The following is a 15,499-nucleotide window of genomic DNA, read 5'->3' as shown; positions in this document are numbered from 1 at the left end:
TTTCAGAGTGGGGCTTGATTAGGTTGATTGACAAGTAAGGTCATGTGTATGGTGTGCTGGCCTTTATCAATCGAGGGATTGAGTTTAGGAGTCCGGGGATAATGATGCAGCTATATAAGACCCTCGTCAGACCCCACTTGGAGTACTGTGCTCAGTTCTGGTCACCTCATTACAGGAAGGATGTGGAAAAGATTGAAAGGGTGCAGAGGAGATTTACAAGGATGTTGCCTGGATTGAGTGGCATGCCTTATGAGGATAGGCTGAGCGAGCTCGGTCTTTTCTCCTTGGAGAGACGAAGGATGAGAGGAGACCTAATAGAGGTATATAAGATGTTGAGAGGCATAGATCGGGTGGACTCTCAGAGGCTTTTTCCCAGGGTGGAAATGGCTGCTACGAGAGGACACAGGTTTAAGGTGCTGGGGGGTAGGTACAGGGGAAATGTTAGGGGGATGTTTTTCACACAGAGGGTGGTGGGCAAGTGGAATCGGCTGCCGTCAGTGGTGGTGGAGGAAAACTCAATAGGGTCTTTTAAGAGACTCCTGGATGAGTACATGGGACTTAATAAAATGGAGGATTATAGGTAGGCCTAAAAGGTAGGGATATGTTCAGCACAACTTGTGGGGCCGAAGGGCCTGTTTTGTGCTGTAGTTTTTCTATGTTTCTATGTGACTGGGCAGGGCTAGGCTCACAGAAAGAAACTAAGTTCAATTGCCATTTGGGATCTGTGCAGAGAAAAAAATAGCTGTCTGTCTGTTTCTTTCTCTCTCTGGAGGTTCTGGGATCTGTCAGAAAACAGGTCTCTTTCTCTGAAACCCTGCTTGAAGGTAGATCGTTCTCTGAAAACTGCTGTATGGGCGTCAGAAATCAGGTTTCTTTTTGTATCTGTCCAGAGAAGTTAAAAGGCTGGAAATCTAGCATCCACATGAGCATATCTGTTTTTGGTGCTAACTGGTTTTGAAGAAGGATGCATGTCTATGGGGATATTGCTTAAATTGGAACTAAAGAGATAGATAGCTGTTAAGAATTATACTTTGTCGTGTTTTAGTATTTTAATTTGTAAAAGTTATGCTAATTATTTTTGTTATATTCAAACTGTGCTCTTGAATCAAGTTTATTTTCATATAAACTACCGAATGGGTCAATAGAATCACATCTTCAGTGGAACACCTTATGCTCATACTGATGCCAAAATCAAATAAAGTTGGGGTCTTGGCTAACCTAATTATCTACCTTGGAGTTTCTGATCTGGTCCCTAACAGTCTCGAGCTGTTGAACTACCTAGTCATGGGAGCAATCTCTTCCTTAATGCACAATAAAGGGTGCTTGGTGACAAGAAGCTGGCATTCAGCTGAATTATTACACCAAGGAAAGTGTGTTGAATATCAACCTGAAAATCCTTCGAATGCATGCCAATGGCAGGTGTAAAGAGCTGGAGAGGGTCTTGGTCAGCCCCATTTGATGGACAGAATATTGGTGCCTCTATCCATAGCTTCAGACTATAATAAAATGCCACAGAAATTCAATTAATGACAACCTTTTTGGAAGATATTTTATATATTCTGTACCAAAATGATGTGCCATCCTGATTTAACTGCCAACTTGAATAAGTTATCGTTTTTCAGTTCTATTTTAAGTCAAGTGGAAATCAAAATTTCGATAGTGGTTCATCATTGCTATACACTTCCGTTCCGCCAATAATTTCCAACAGAGTGAGTCAGAGGCAATGACCTGATTTGCTGTGTGTTCTGGAATTACGTCTCTTTAGCAATCATCGGGAACTCTTATCTCAGCTCAGGGACTCAATAAGATAAAGCTGCTGTCGAGAAAGAAGCCAGTTCACTCATCTGGCATAGCGGTTTGGGACATCTACTTTCTTTCATACCATGTCAGGGACAAAGGGAAAATTCTTACCCTTCCTGCAAGTTCTGCTGCTTGCATTTTCATCTGTTAAAGCTGTAAGTGAATTTATAAGAAAGGCATCAATGAATCATTTGGAAAGAATTGACTTTACAGCTGTGAACAAGTGATAATATTCTCCTTTTTCTTTTATTGCAGGTTTCACCACTTTCATCCTGCTGCATCTTAGACGACAGATTTGTAAGTAGCAAGTCATTATACAGTCTGCCGTGCAATCACAAGGAATATGACTTTCTGGTTGGAAATGTAATATCACATCATTTACTCTCTGTTGTGGCAATTTAGGGAGAATTCTGCCCAACAACATGTGGAGTTGCTACATATTTTGGAAAGCGTCAAGCAACAGTTGACCAGCAACTTGGGGCAATTGAAAATAGGTTGCATCGCATTGAAAATGAAACCACTGTAACAACAAATAAGATTGAGCATATCGAAGAATCCAATAATCTCATTAAGAAACAATTGCCAGGTAATATTTCCATGGTAATTTAAGTACACAAGCTAAAACAGCAAACTTTTCATTTAAAACCAATCAGAATGACTCCTCTGCCAGGAGACATATGACTTTAATCTGCATTTTTATGTTTTAAAGATGTATACATTAACAGGATTCGCGAAATACAAGGAGAAGTTCTGAGGTTTGAAAAATCCACTGGAGACAGAGATCAAGAATTGCGGTAGGTACAAAAGTATATTGTTGTGAAAAACAAGTATGTGATTCTTTGACGCTTCCACAAGCATCTAAAAGACTAAATCTACTTGTCGATTCAATTTCCAATTGATAAAAAGAACAAACTGAAAAAGCTTTTAAGTCTGAAATGAAAACAGAATCTGCTGAGAATACACAGTAGGGGTTATCAGTATCTTTATGTAGAGAAGCTGAGATTATTTTCTCGGTGTAATGCTTATGTCCCTTATAGGCTCAGTCTATGTAGGAGCAGATTTCCAGGTAGAAATAGCGGTGAGGCTAACAGCATTCACCATAATTTACATGGAAATTGGCCAACGACAACGAGGGTCCTTACATGAATGAGAGAGGATCTCATAGAAACATATAAAATCCTGATAGGGCTGGGCAGGCTAGATGTGGGAAGAATGTTCCCAATGTTGGGGAAGTGCAGATCTCGGGGTCACAGTCTAAGAATAAGGGGTAAGCCATTCAGGACTGAGATGAAGAAGAACTTCTTCACTCAGAGAGTTGTGAACCTGTGGGATTCTCTACCACAGAAAGCTGTTGGATCCAGTTCATTAAATATGTTCAAGAGGGAGCTGGACATGGCCATTGTGGCTAAAATGATCAAGGGATATGGAGAGAAAGCAGGAATGGGTTACTGAAAGTTTATGATCAGCCATGATCATATTGAATGTCGTGCAAGCTCGAAGGGCCAAATGGCTTACTGTTTTCTGTGTGTCGTTAAAATGTCATGATGTGGAAATGCCGGTGTTGGACTGGGGTAAACACAGTAAGAGTTTTAACAACACCAGGTTAAAATCCAACAGGTTTATTTGGTAGCAAATGCCATTAGCTTTCGGAGCGCTGCTCCTTCGTCAGATGGAGTGGAAATCTGCTCTCAAACCGCATTTGCTACCAAATAAACCTGTTGGACTTTAACCTGGTGTTGTTAAAACTCTTACTCGTTAAAATGTACCAGGGACAGAGTGCAACATAGCAAAATTTGCGGATGATACTAAAATAGGAAGGAAAGCCGGCAGTGAAGAGGATATAAAGATGTTACAGATGGATATTGATAGGCGAGGAGAATGGGCCAAAATTTGGGAGATGGAGTTTAATGTGGATAAGTGTGAGGTTATCCATTTTGGCAGAAAAATAGAAAGGCAAATTATTACCTAAATGGAAAGGAGATTCAAAATGTGCAGGGGCAGAGGGATCTGGGTGTCTATGTTCAAGAATCGCAGAAAGTCGGAATACAAATGCAGCACATAATAAAAAAGGCAAATGGGATGTTAGCATTTATTACAAAAGGACTGGAGTATAAAAGTAGAGAAGTATTATTGCAATTGTATAGGTGAGACCACATCTGAAGTGTTGTGTCCAATTTTAGTCTCCTTATTTGAGGCAGGATGTGGTAGCATTGGAGGCAGTTCTGAGGAGGTTCACCAGGTTGATTCTGGGGATGAAGGGGTTGATGTATTAGGAGAGATTAAACAGTTTGGGAGTTTAGAAGAACATAAGAACTAGGAGCAAGAGTAGGCCAATAGCATGAGAGGGGATCTGAACTCGCTGACGGTTAGAAGGATGAGAGGAGGTCTGACCGAGGTATATAAATTTTAAAAGGGATCGATAGAGTAAATATAGACCAAATGTTTCCTCTTATGGGACAATCTCGAGCAAGACACCACAGATATAGGTTGAGAGGCAGTAGATTTAAAACTGAGATGAGGAGGAACTACTTCTAGCAGAGGGTAGTGAATTTGTGGATCTTGCTGCTTATAGCGCGGTGGAGTCTGAATCATTGAATGGTTTCAAGAAGATAGATATATTTTGAATAAAAAAAGGGATAAGTGGATATAGAGAACAGTTGGGGAGGTGGATTTGAGAGCAGGGAGAGATCAGCTATGATCTGATTGAATGGCGGAGCAGGCTCGAAGGGCTGAATTTGCCTACTTCTGCTCCTAATTCCTATGTTCCTATGTGAAAGTGTGGAAGCTACTGTCTGAGATGCCTTGCTCCTCACCAAACATTTTGGAAATACGGTAGCTCGCCAATTGATTTCCCATTAGATGCTGACACCCTGTGAGAGAACTGATAAAGTTAAGCATCATCTATTCTAGTTTTAACTTTGAATGACATTGTTAATAACTTACCTGGCACTGAAAACTAACTACTGAAAAAATAACTTTTTTCACTTTGTCTCCTGTTCTCTCTTGTTTAAATCAATCTTTCTTTCCCTGTTTATATTTTGCTCTCTGTAACAGGGTTGACATTAAATATTCTTACTGACCTATATCGGCCTCTGCGCTGTTCACTAATGATTCTCCAATCTACTTTGTTAAGGAGCTGCATGCAGGTGCTGTTTAAACAGGAGGCCTGTAGAGGCTGCTGTGCCATGTAGAATGACAGCAACTCTCAACTTCGGCAAATGCATGTTTGTTGACCACCGACTCCTGAATCCAGTCTGTAATTTTGCAGAATAATCCACATCCAGACCACTTTAAGCAAGCTCAAATTGAGGAAAAGATGCAGCATTGGTTTAATGCAGTCAAGCTGTTGATTGTAGCTTTTAACTTACAAAGAAATAAAACTGACCATTGTGTATATCTGCACAACAAGCAAATGGTTCTGCACACTTGTTAAAGTCATTTTCAGTTATTTAAAATCAGGTTCCTCAGATGGTGAATTCTGATTTAAAATTGCTATAGGTTGGCAAGTAAGCTTTGATTGGTTGATGTGTTACCATGGAGAATGCACCAGGAAACAGTTAACTTCCAAGCTTTTATATCAGCAAACAACGATTTACAAAACTAGAGCAAGCTTGGGAGCAATTTGTACCTGCATCATCAATAGGGCCAAAAACAAAACATCTACCTCCCTGTCATTGGAAATTGCTAGTCATTAATATCTGTTCACACGTTCAAATCCTAAACATGATTTCTCAGAAATTGCTTATGTTGCTGATTCTTAGTTTTACGATGGGAATGTGTTTCTTATTGAGAAATGTTTGCTAAAATTATTATAATGATTAGGGTTTTACCCATATGACTGGCCCTGTCTACATTCAGGAGTAGAGCTTGGGACTGATTCTCTGATTGGGGAATCCCAGTGAGGTGTAATTCTTGCAATGGATTAAAAATCTGGAGGCCAGTGGGGCTGCATTTTTCTAACCAGTATCCTGCAAGTCAAAATGTCCAATTAGGGAATCAATGCTCCTTTGGCAGAATAGAAAGAAGTATGAAGGGAGACAGCGGTGTAGTGGTATTGTCACTGGACTACCCAGAGACTCAGGGTAACGCTCTGGGAACTCAGGTTCAAATCCCACCACAGCAGACGGTGAAATTTGAATTCAATAAAAATCTGGAATTAAAGGTCTAATGATGACCATGAAACCATTGTCGATTGTTGTAAAAAGCCATCTAATGTCCTTCAGGTAAGGAAATCTGCCATCCTAACCTGCTCTGGCCTACATGTGACTCCAGATCCACAGCAAAGTGGTTGACACTTAAAAGCCATCAGGAATGGGCAATAAATGCTGGCACAGCCAGCCATGCCCACATCCCATGAACAAATAAAAATAATGAAGGAGTAAGACCTGAACCAATGACCTGCCTTTTCTTTTTGAAGGTGTGAACTGACTTGTGTTTTTCAATCATTTTCTGTTTTGATCTTGATTTGTTGAGATTACCATTGTGGATATTATTGCCTTTCATCAAACATCCATGACTTATTTTATTTTTCAACAGGCAACTGAAAACCCTTGTCCTGATGAACAATGAAAAGATCACTTATTTAAAGAGTATTACTCAACAACTCCAGGCCAGGTGCAGAGACTCATGTCAAGACACTGTTCGTATAAATGAAATTACAGGTCCAGGTTAGCATCCCCTGCTAAATGGTTATGTTTGTGTATGTATTTAGACTTTACCGATTACCTCAGAAATCAATTCTTCTTCGGTTGGATAGTTTAACGTTCTATTATCCTAATTCAAATCTTAACTTTCACCAAGTCTTCGCTCTTCATCCATCTGGCCACCGACTTACACTGGTGTTAGTTCCAGCACAGTTTGAGTTTAAAATTACCCTCTCCATCTTCAAGTCCCTCCATGACCTCATCCAATTCTGATCACTGCCTCCTGTCGCACTCTGAAAACTCTGCGTCCCTCCAGTTCTGGCTTCTTGCACATTCCTACTTCCATTGTTGCTAGCTGTGTTTTCCTCTGTGCAGGCCCTAAGCCTTAGAATTCCCTCACGAAAGTCGATGGGTGGGATTTTACAGCCTCGCTCGACCCGAGACTGGAAAACCCCGTCTGAGGTCAGTGGACCTTCTTATCGTCCGCCCCTCGCCTGCTCCGATTCCCATGGTGGGCGAGACTGTTGAACTCCGGCCTTTAACCTTTTACCACTGTTTCCTTCTTTTTAAAAAAAATCTCCTCAACTGCCTCTTTGTGATAATATGTGGCTTGGTGTCAAATCTTTTCTCATAATGCTGCCATGAAGTATCTCGGTTTTACTATGTTCAAATTGATGTTGTTTATTATAGTTTTAGTAACGATTATTGCACCATTGAAATAAATAAGTTGTTTGGTATGATGTTACTGTAATTGTAATTGGCTAATAAACAATTACCGAACTGTAACCTGCTCCTATTCAGACTGTCAAGGTGTTGCTGACAATGGTGCTCAAGAAAGTGGCCTGTACTACATCAAACCACTGAAAGCTCGACAGCCATTCTTAGTGTATTGTGAGATAGACGGGAATAGGAGAGGCTGGACAGTGCTCCAAAGGGTATGTTACACCATCGTTCTGCTATTGACAAGCGAAACCTTTTGTAAATGTGATAAAAGGTATCATCATGCAATGCTCCACTAATTTCTTTCAGCGACTTGATGGAAGTGTGGACTTCTCTAGAAACTGGATCCCATATAAGGAAGGATTTGGATATTTGTCACCTGGTGATACCACAGAGTTCTGGCTTGGTAATGAGAAAATACATTTAATAACTACACAGACTGACAGACCCTATTTACTCCAAGTAGACTTGGTGGACTGGTCAGGTGAACGAAGGTAATTATTGATTTACTTTGGTAAAAAATAAAATATATGTGGAAGCATTTGTAAGAATTGAAAAAAAAACTCCCTGAACAATATGGTATTAGTGGTTATAAAAATAACTGTTTTAAAGTGCCAAATATTTGTTTTGTTTTACATTTTTTTCACATTGATAGAAATTGCTGTTTAATTTTATTTTGCTGACTTTAGCTGGGGTGTTATCATTCTCATCTCCACTCACCATCCTTCCCCATCCAGGGCAGGATCCTCTGGGAAGACCCACTCATGTTAAATGTCTCTCAGACACTTAAGTAGCCAAAGGTAGACCTCCCTCAGGATTAAAGGCCACTTTGGTGGATAAACCTGCCCACTAAGAGCTTGCGGCCAGTCAGAGGCTGGCAGTTCTTTTTCTCCCCAGCATTATCAGGGAGGGGGTGGCTGCTAAGGCCCAGGACCGAGTAATGAACAATTTGGTAGAGTGGGGGCCATGCGGCGGGGAGGGGGGTGTTCGATAGCAAAGTCAGATGAGTGGCTCTAAGCAGGGTCCCCCTTCTCAATGCCCGACCTAGATCCGGCACTGAGTGCCTTTCAACAAGTCCACCTCTGTCTCCCCTCAACAATACGTGGAGAACACAAGCAGCCCGCAGCTCCCCGAGTGACAATATCCCAGCCCGCAATTGGGTTCATAGCAGCCATAGCAGAATGTGGTCCTTACATGGTCATTAATTGCCCACTTAAGGGCCTCAATTGGAGGCTGGGCATTGGGAAGCCCAATCACGGGCCTTCCTGCCAAAAACGTAATGTTAGCGGAGGCAGGTAGACAACGTTGTGTTCACCTGCCACCCTCCTGCCTGGTTAACTAGCCTCCCTGCTTCCAAACACATCACCAGCAATGGCATAATATTGCCCCACAGTCTGTTACTTTCAATTCAAAAACACTTAATTATAGGAGAATATGGTATTTTTTGAATACCAAGTTTTGCTGAAAAATTCAATTTTATAGCACAAAAAATTCAATTGGATTATCAGGAGTAGACAGTTTCAGCTTCACATTCATTTTTAAAATTATATATTTACACTTTTAGTTTATTTTTACAGACACAGTTGTCCTTTTAGTTCTTCACTGCACCAAACATTTTCCAGACATTTGGTCCCCAGTGAACAGAACTCTATCCTCGTGTGTCCATACAATAAGAGAACAGAGGATCATCTTTGTATGGAGTCAGTCTTTAGTAATAGAGTCATAAAGGTTTACAGCATGGAAACAGGGCCTTCGGCCCAACTTGTCCATGCCACCCAGTTTTTACCACTAAGCTAGTCCCAATTGCTCACGTTTGGCCCATATCCCTCTATAGCCATCTTACCCATGTAACTGTCTAAATGCTGTTTAAAAGACAAAATTGTACCTGCCTCTCCTACTACCTCTGGCAGCTCATTCCAGACACTTCTGAGTGAAACAAGTTGCCCCTCTGGACTCTTTTGTATCTCTCCCCTCTCACCTTAAACCTATGTCCTCTAGATTTAGACTCCCCAGCTTTTGGGAAAAGATATTGACTATCTACCTTATCTACGCCCCTCATTTTTTATAAACATCTATAAGATCACCCTTAAGTCTCCTACGCCCTAGAGAAAAAGTCCCAGTCTATCCAGTCTCTCCTTATAACTTAAGCCATCAAGTTCTGGTAGCATCCTAGTAAATCTTTTCTGCACTCTTTCTAGTTTAATAATATCCTTTCTATAATAGGGTGACCAGAACTGCATGCAGTATTCCAAGTGTGGCCTTACTAATGTCTTGTACAACTTCAACAAGGCGTCCCTACTCCTGTATTCAATGTTCTGGCCAACAAAACCAAGCGTGCCGAATGCCTTTTTCACCACCCTGTCCACCTGTGACTCCACTTTCAAGGAGCTATGAACCTGTACTCCTAGATTTATTTGTTCTATAACTCTCCCCAATGCCCTACCATTAACTGAGTAAGTCCTGCCCTGATTCGATCTACCAAAATGCATCACCTCACATTTATCTAAATTAAACTCCATCAGCCATTCATCGGACCACTGGCCCAATTGATCGAGATCCCGTTGCAATCCTAGATAACCTTCTTCACTGTTCACTATGCCACCAATCTTGGTGTCATCTGCAAACTTACTAACCGTGCCTCCTAAATTCTCACCAAATCATTAATATAAATAACAAATAACAGTGGACCCAGCACTGATCCCTGAGGCACACCGCTGGTCACAGGCCTCCAGTTTGAAAAACAACCCTCTACAACCACCCTCTGACTTCTGTGGTCAAGCCAATTTTATATCCAATTGGCTACCTCATCTTGGAACCGTGAGATTTAACCTTATGCGACAACCTACCATGCAATACCTTGTCAAAGGCCTTGCTAAAGTCCATGTAGACAACATCTACTTTTGTGGTAACCCCTTCAAAAAACTCAATCAAATTCGTGAGACATGATCTTCCACTCACAAAGCCATGCTGACTGTCCCTAATCAGACCTTGCATCTCTAAATGCCTGTAATATTTCTTTCCCTTCAGATTTGCTCAGTATATAGCTTTTAAAGTGGCAAGCGAGGAGGACAAATATCGTTTGAGTTATGGCTATTACATAGGTGGAAATGCTGGAAATTCCTTTGATGGCTTTGACTTTGGAGATGATCCCAGTGATAAAATGTATACTGCGCACAACTATGCACAGTTTAGCACAGCAGACTCTGATAATGATAAATACGAACATAACTGTGCACAACAGGATCAAACCGGCTGGTGGATGAACAGATGTCATGCAGCAAATCTTAATGGCAGATATCACAGAGGTAAATTTTGTCATCAATGCGAGTCTTGTAAATGATGTCCGTAACTGTCTGTGCAGAGTCTGCACATTCTCCCTGTGCCTGCGTAGGTTTCCTCCAGTAGCTCTGGTTTCCTCCCACAGTCCAAAGATGTGCGGGTTACCCAGGAAAGGTTCAAAGGATTACAGCCACCTCTAACTCACGGGTAACTAAACCACTGACCCCTAACTACCTCCCCTGAACCCCCCTCACAGGGCCACCTGGCTACATGTACACACTTTGAGTATATTCCCCACCATCCAACTATACTCCAGACCCCTCAACCATTCCCCATCCTGATTAACCCCCACCCCAACTAACCTTCCAACCCCCTGATTACCGCCTTGGCTCCACAATTGCCCAGAACTGCACAAAATACTCCGTGGGCAGAATTTTCCTGAAAAATGGCAGTGGCTGGAATTCTCCTTCATCGCCCGCAGCTGGGATTCTCCGGTCCCGCTGCAATGATTGGAGATTTGACTGAGTGCCAAATTCTCCATTCTTGTTGACAGTATCAGCTGGTGTGCGAGACTGGAGAATTCCGGCCAAAGTATCAAGTTCTGATTGAAAACCGGTGTGTTTCACCCCAGAGAATGAGGCAGGTTTTCCATTCAGATCTTCCCACACTTTGCCATGTTAAAGCAGGGGGCATGTTCTACATTTTCATTGTGAGGGTCAGGGCCTAAAGATGCTGGTAAGCCCAGCTCCACAGAGATCGGGACGCCCTGATTTCAAATCAAGAACCTCTCCCATCTAATTGCCGGCATCAAGCCCCCACCCCCCAGCCCCCCGCCACTCCCCCTACTTCAAATGCTCGCCTCAGGCTCAAATCTCCACCCCCTCTATTCATCAGCATCAGTACCCTCCTATCGCCACCCCCCCCCCCACCCCCGCCACCGCCCACACAATATGAAGCAACCCCCCACTATGGGGTTGTCTACCAGCCCAACCCCCTACAGGTCCCACCCATGAAGGCCCTGCCCCTCAGACCCTTTCTCCTACAGACCACAAATCCACAGGCCGCCCCCTTCAGGCCCCACCCCCTGGCAGTGCCATGAACCTGACAACTCGAGGGTTACAGTGACCTCCGAGCCCCAGGCGTGGTCATCATGTCTGGCCTCATTTTTGGACACCAGCAGTGATTCCCTCTGACATTAAGCCAAGTTTGAATATTTAAATACATTTAAATGAATGGTGATTGGGTTCATGCCCTCACTGGGCATGAACTTGATTACATTGCGAGCTAGGGGGAGGGGGTGGAGATGGTCTCATTCTGAGATTTACCTGATGCAAGTCCCATTAAGGCCCTCTCCCGAGAGTTTCCTGCCATAATTGGATTTACACCTACATTGAACCAGAGATTGTCCTCCATCTGTGGTCTCACCAATGCCCTGTACAGCTGCAGTAAGACAGTCTTCTCCTGTACTAAAGTCCTCTTGCAATGAAGGCCAACAGAGCATTAGCCTTCTTAGCTGCTTGCTACACCTGCATACTTGCCTTCAGTGACTGATGTACAAAGACACCCAGGTCCCACCGTCAACATTTTCCAATCTATCACTATTTGAATAATATTCTGCTACTCTGTTTCTCCATTCAAACTTCACACTTATCCATGTTATACTGCGTCGGCCATGTATTTGCCCATTCACTCAACCTGTCTAAATTTCTCTCAACATTCTCTCAACATCCTCCTCACCATTCACATTCCCACCAACTTTCATGTCATCAGGAAATTGGAAATATTTATTTTGGTTCCTTCATCCAAATCCTTGACGTAAATTGTGAATGTCTGGGGCCCAAGCACTGATCCCTGTGCGACCCCACACTTCACTCCCTGCCACTTTGAAAAAGACCAATTTATTCCTACCCTGTCTGCTAACCAATTCTCAACCCCATATATGTTTTAATTTTGCACACTACCCTCTAGGGCAGGATTTTCTGGCCATTCCCGCTGGTGGGATCTTCCAGTCCCGCTAATGGTGAATTCCACCTTGGATTCCCCAGGTCTGTAGATGTCTGTGCGGGACGGGGGTGGGGGGGTCGGGGGGGGGGGGTGATGGACCATCAACTTAACTTTGAGATTGGGGTGTCCCAATCTCTGAGGAGCTGGCCTTTAGGTCCCTACACCAAAAAAATCTACTAAATGTAGGAGAATTCAGCAGGAATCTCTCCGGGCTCCAAGAAAGTCTCTACATGTGATAGATCCATGAACTGGATTGCACCAACTCTCCCAATGGGAATCTCATCGGTTTTCTCACTGGGGACAACACCTAGAAATCATTTGGGAGAATGTGTCTCATAGGGAGGATGTGAAAAATATCGGGATTTATCTCACTACTTTGATGGGTAAGTTACCATAATTCCCTACTTATGAAATCGTGCAAAATGGGAACGTTTCAGACACAGTTCTCCATCTGTGCCGAGTTAACTGACCTCAACCAGGCTGGAAGTGAGTGCCACCACTTACCTGGAGAATAATCCTGGGTTTTGAAAAGAAGAACTAGGTCAGATTCTCACTGCTGATGGTGATCTAGTGGATCATATCTTTATGTGGCAAGTGGTTGAAGGGGATGATTGGGCTCAACTGCGGTTCAACCTCTCTCTACCCACTCTTATATCCCCATTGAAAATACCGCTAATGTTCACAGTATGGCTCAGACCTGAAGAATGAGCACTCAGAGAAGACACTCAAATATCCCAGTGTGAGTCATTTGCCCCAGGAAGTATAACACTCATCGCAAAATTCTACAATATTACTTAGAACTTACAGCACAGAAAAAGGCCATTCGGTTCAACGAAGCTGTGCTGGAACAAAAACAGAAAATACTGGAAAATCTCAGCAGGTCTGACAGCATCTGTGGAGAGAGAAAAGAGCCAACGTTTTGAATCTGAATGACCTTTTGTCAGAGCTAAGAGCAAAGAAAATCAGAAGAGACTTATACTGAGGATGGTGTGTCGGGAGCGGGGGGGGGGGGGGGGAGCGGGGGGGGCAGCGGGGGGAGGGGTTGCTGTAATTGGACAAAGGGAATATAAATGATGATGAAGAAAACTGAGAAAGGTGCTAAAAATGTCTATTAAGTGATCAGAATGTGTGCAGTATTTTGCTTGAATCTGTGCTGGAATTTATGCTTTGTCCCAACTTGTTTCATTGTATTCTATCAGCATATTTTTATACTCCTTTCTCCCTCATTTACTCATCCAGCTTTCACTTTAATATACCTATGCTAATAGCCCCCGTGTGGTAGTTTCAAATTCTAGCCACTCTCTGGGTAAAAAAGTTTCTCCTGAATTCCTTTTGGATGAATAAATGACTGTTTTGTATGAATTACACGCACTTTCAGAGGTGACATTGGGAAAGGGAACATGAAAAACACTTTGGGTGGGAATTTCAAGGTGCGTCTGCCCCCGAAACTGGAAAACAACCCTGCCCGAGGTCAGCGGACCTTTCCATGGTCTGCCCCTCACCCACTACAATTCCCATGGTGGACGGAATGGGAAAATTCGCCCCTTTGTGTTCTTTACTCAGACAGACGCTTTCCTGGTGGTACCAAAGCCATGATTCAGAGTGATTATTGAAATCTGTTTGCCTTTGTTTCAGGTGGAGCTTACACAGCAGACCAGAGCGCAAGTCCATTTGATGATGGTATTATCTGGGCAACATGGCACAATCGCTGGTACTCCCTTAAAGAGGTTAAGATGAAGATCATACCAAAGTGGAGATATGATTCTTTACAAACAGAGCAGGTTGAAGAACAAAGAGGCGATTTTTAATTGATTCAAATAAAATCATCACCATAGCAGTCACATAATTTGGCTTCCAGTTCCTTATGTTGCGAATGCTTTGATTCTGTGTTATGGTCACAGCGAAGGTGAATTTGCTCTATTCTGACACTATACTGATTGAGACCAGAGAAAAGGGTCCATTCCAATGTCAAATCCTACCTTCACTCTTTTTGATTGCCAACAGATCTGTTGGTCTGTGTGTCTGCCTGGCATGAATGATGGAAAAAATTATTTTTAACTCATATTCCCAGCGACAACTTTTCCTTTCAGGACAGATTCCATATCAAAGAATCACCGAAATCTGGAATCGTTCCCATTTATCTCGGCTATTTGTTTCACCTCCACTTCTGGCAGCTTTGTACTTTTTTTGGGTACCTTGATCAATAAAGTCATGATTTTCTCAAATACTTAACTTTGCCATCTGTTTCTAAAGAAAAGCCCAATTTTAACTCCGGGCAGGTCAAGAGGCAAATTCTACTGATCTTGTCATTAGAACATAGAACATAGAACATTACAACGCAGTACAAGCCCTTCGGCCCTCGATGTTGCGCCGACCAGTGAAACCAATCTAAAGCCCATCTAACCTACACTATTCCAATATCATCCATATGTTTATCCAATAAGCATTTGAATGCTCTTACTGTTGACTAGTCTACTACTGCTGCAGGCAGGGCATTCCACGCCCTTACTACTCTCTGAGTAAAGAACCTACCGCTAACATCTGTCCTATATCTCTCACCCCTCAATTTAAAGCTATGTCCCCTCGTGCTAGTCATCACCATCCGAGGAAAAAGGCTCTCACTATTCACCCTATCTAATCCTCTGATCATCTTGTATGCCTCTATTAAGTCACCTCTTAACCTTCTTCTCTCTAACGAAAACAATCTCAAGCCCCTCAGCCTTTCCTCATACGATTTTCCCACCATACCAGGCAACATCCTGGTAAATCTCCTGTGCACCCTTTCCAACACTTCCACATCCTTCCTATAATGCGGCGACCAGAACTGTACGCAATACTCCAAGTGCGGCCGCACCAGAGTTTTGTACTGTTGCAACATGACCTCCTGGCTCCGAAACTCAATCCCTCTACCAATAAAAGCTAACACACCGTACGCCTTCTTAACAACCCTATCAACCTGGGTGCCAACTTTCAGGGATCTATGCACATGGACACCCAGATCCCTCTGTTCATCCACACTACCAAGTATCTTACCATTAGCCCAGTACTCTGTA

The 15,499-nt window shown here is 42.8% G+C and overlaps 1 protein-coding gene across 1 annotated transcript; it reads left to right on the top strand.

Moving 5' to 3' along the window:
• Positions 1–1,796: 1,796 nt before the first annotated feature.
• Positions 1,797–14,676, top strand: fgg (fibrinogen gamma chain). Its single transcript, XM_078213083.1, has 9 exons — positions 1,797–1,955; positions 2,056–2,097; positions 2,203–2,386; positions 2,510–2,594; positions 6,337–6,467; positions 7,245–7,378; positions 7,473–7,657; positions 10,191–10,468; positions 14,082–14,676. Exons 1-9 carry the CDS (start codon positions 1,884–1,886, stop codon positions 14,252–14,254), a joined length of 1,284 nt encoding a protein of 427 aa, XP_078069209.1. The 5' UTR covers positions 1,797–1,883; the 3' UTR covers positions 14,255–14,676.
• The last annotated feature ends 823 nt before the right edge of the window (positions 14,677–15,499 follow it).

The sequence above is a fragment of the Mustelus asterias genome, chromosome 1 (genome assembly GCF_964213995.1).
Source record: "Mustelus asterias chromosome 1, sMusAst1.hap1.1, whole genome shotgun sequence".
In the NCBI taxonomy this organism is placed as follows: Eukaryota; Metazoa; Chordata; class Chondrichthyes; order Carcharhiniformes; family Triakidae; genus Mustelus; species Mustelus asterias.
This window is presented reverse-complemented; position numbering and strand designations above follow the sequence as displayed.

What these genes read in the sequence shown, in the direction of transcription:
- fgg (XM_078213083.1), top strand. Translation starts at nt 1,884, where the DNA reads ATGTCAGGGACAAAGGGAAAATTCTTACCCTTCCTGCAAGTTCTGCTG. An exon ending in AAATGAAATTACAGGTCCAG is followed by an intron (nt 6,468 to 7,244) that starts GTTAGCATCCCC and finishes GCTCCTATTCAG; the next exon opens with ACTGTCAAGGTGTTGCTGAC. An exon ending in TAATGGCAGATATCACAGAG is followed by an intron (nt 10,469 to 14,081) that starts GTAAATTTTGTC and finishes CCTTTGTTTCAG; the next exon opens with GTGGAGCTTACACAGCAGAC.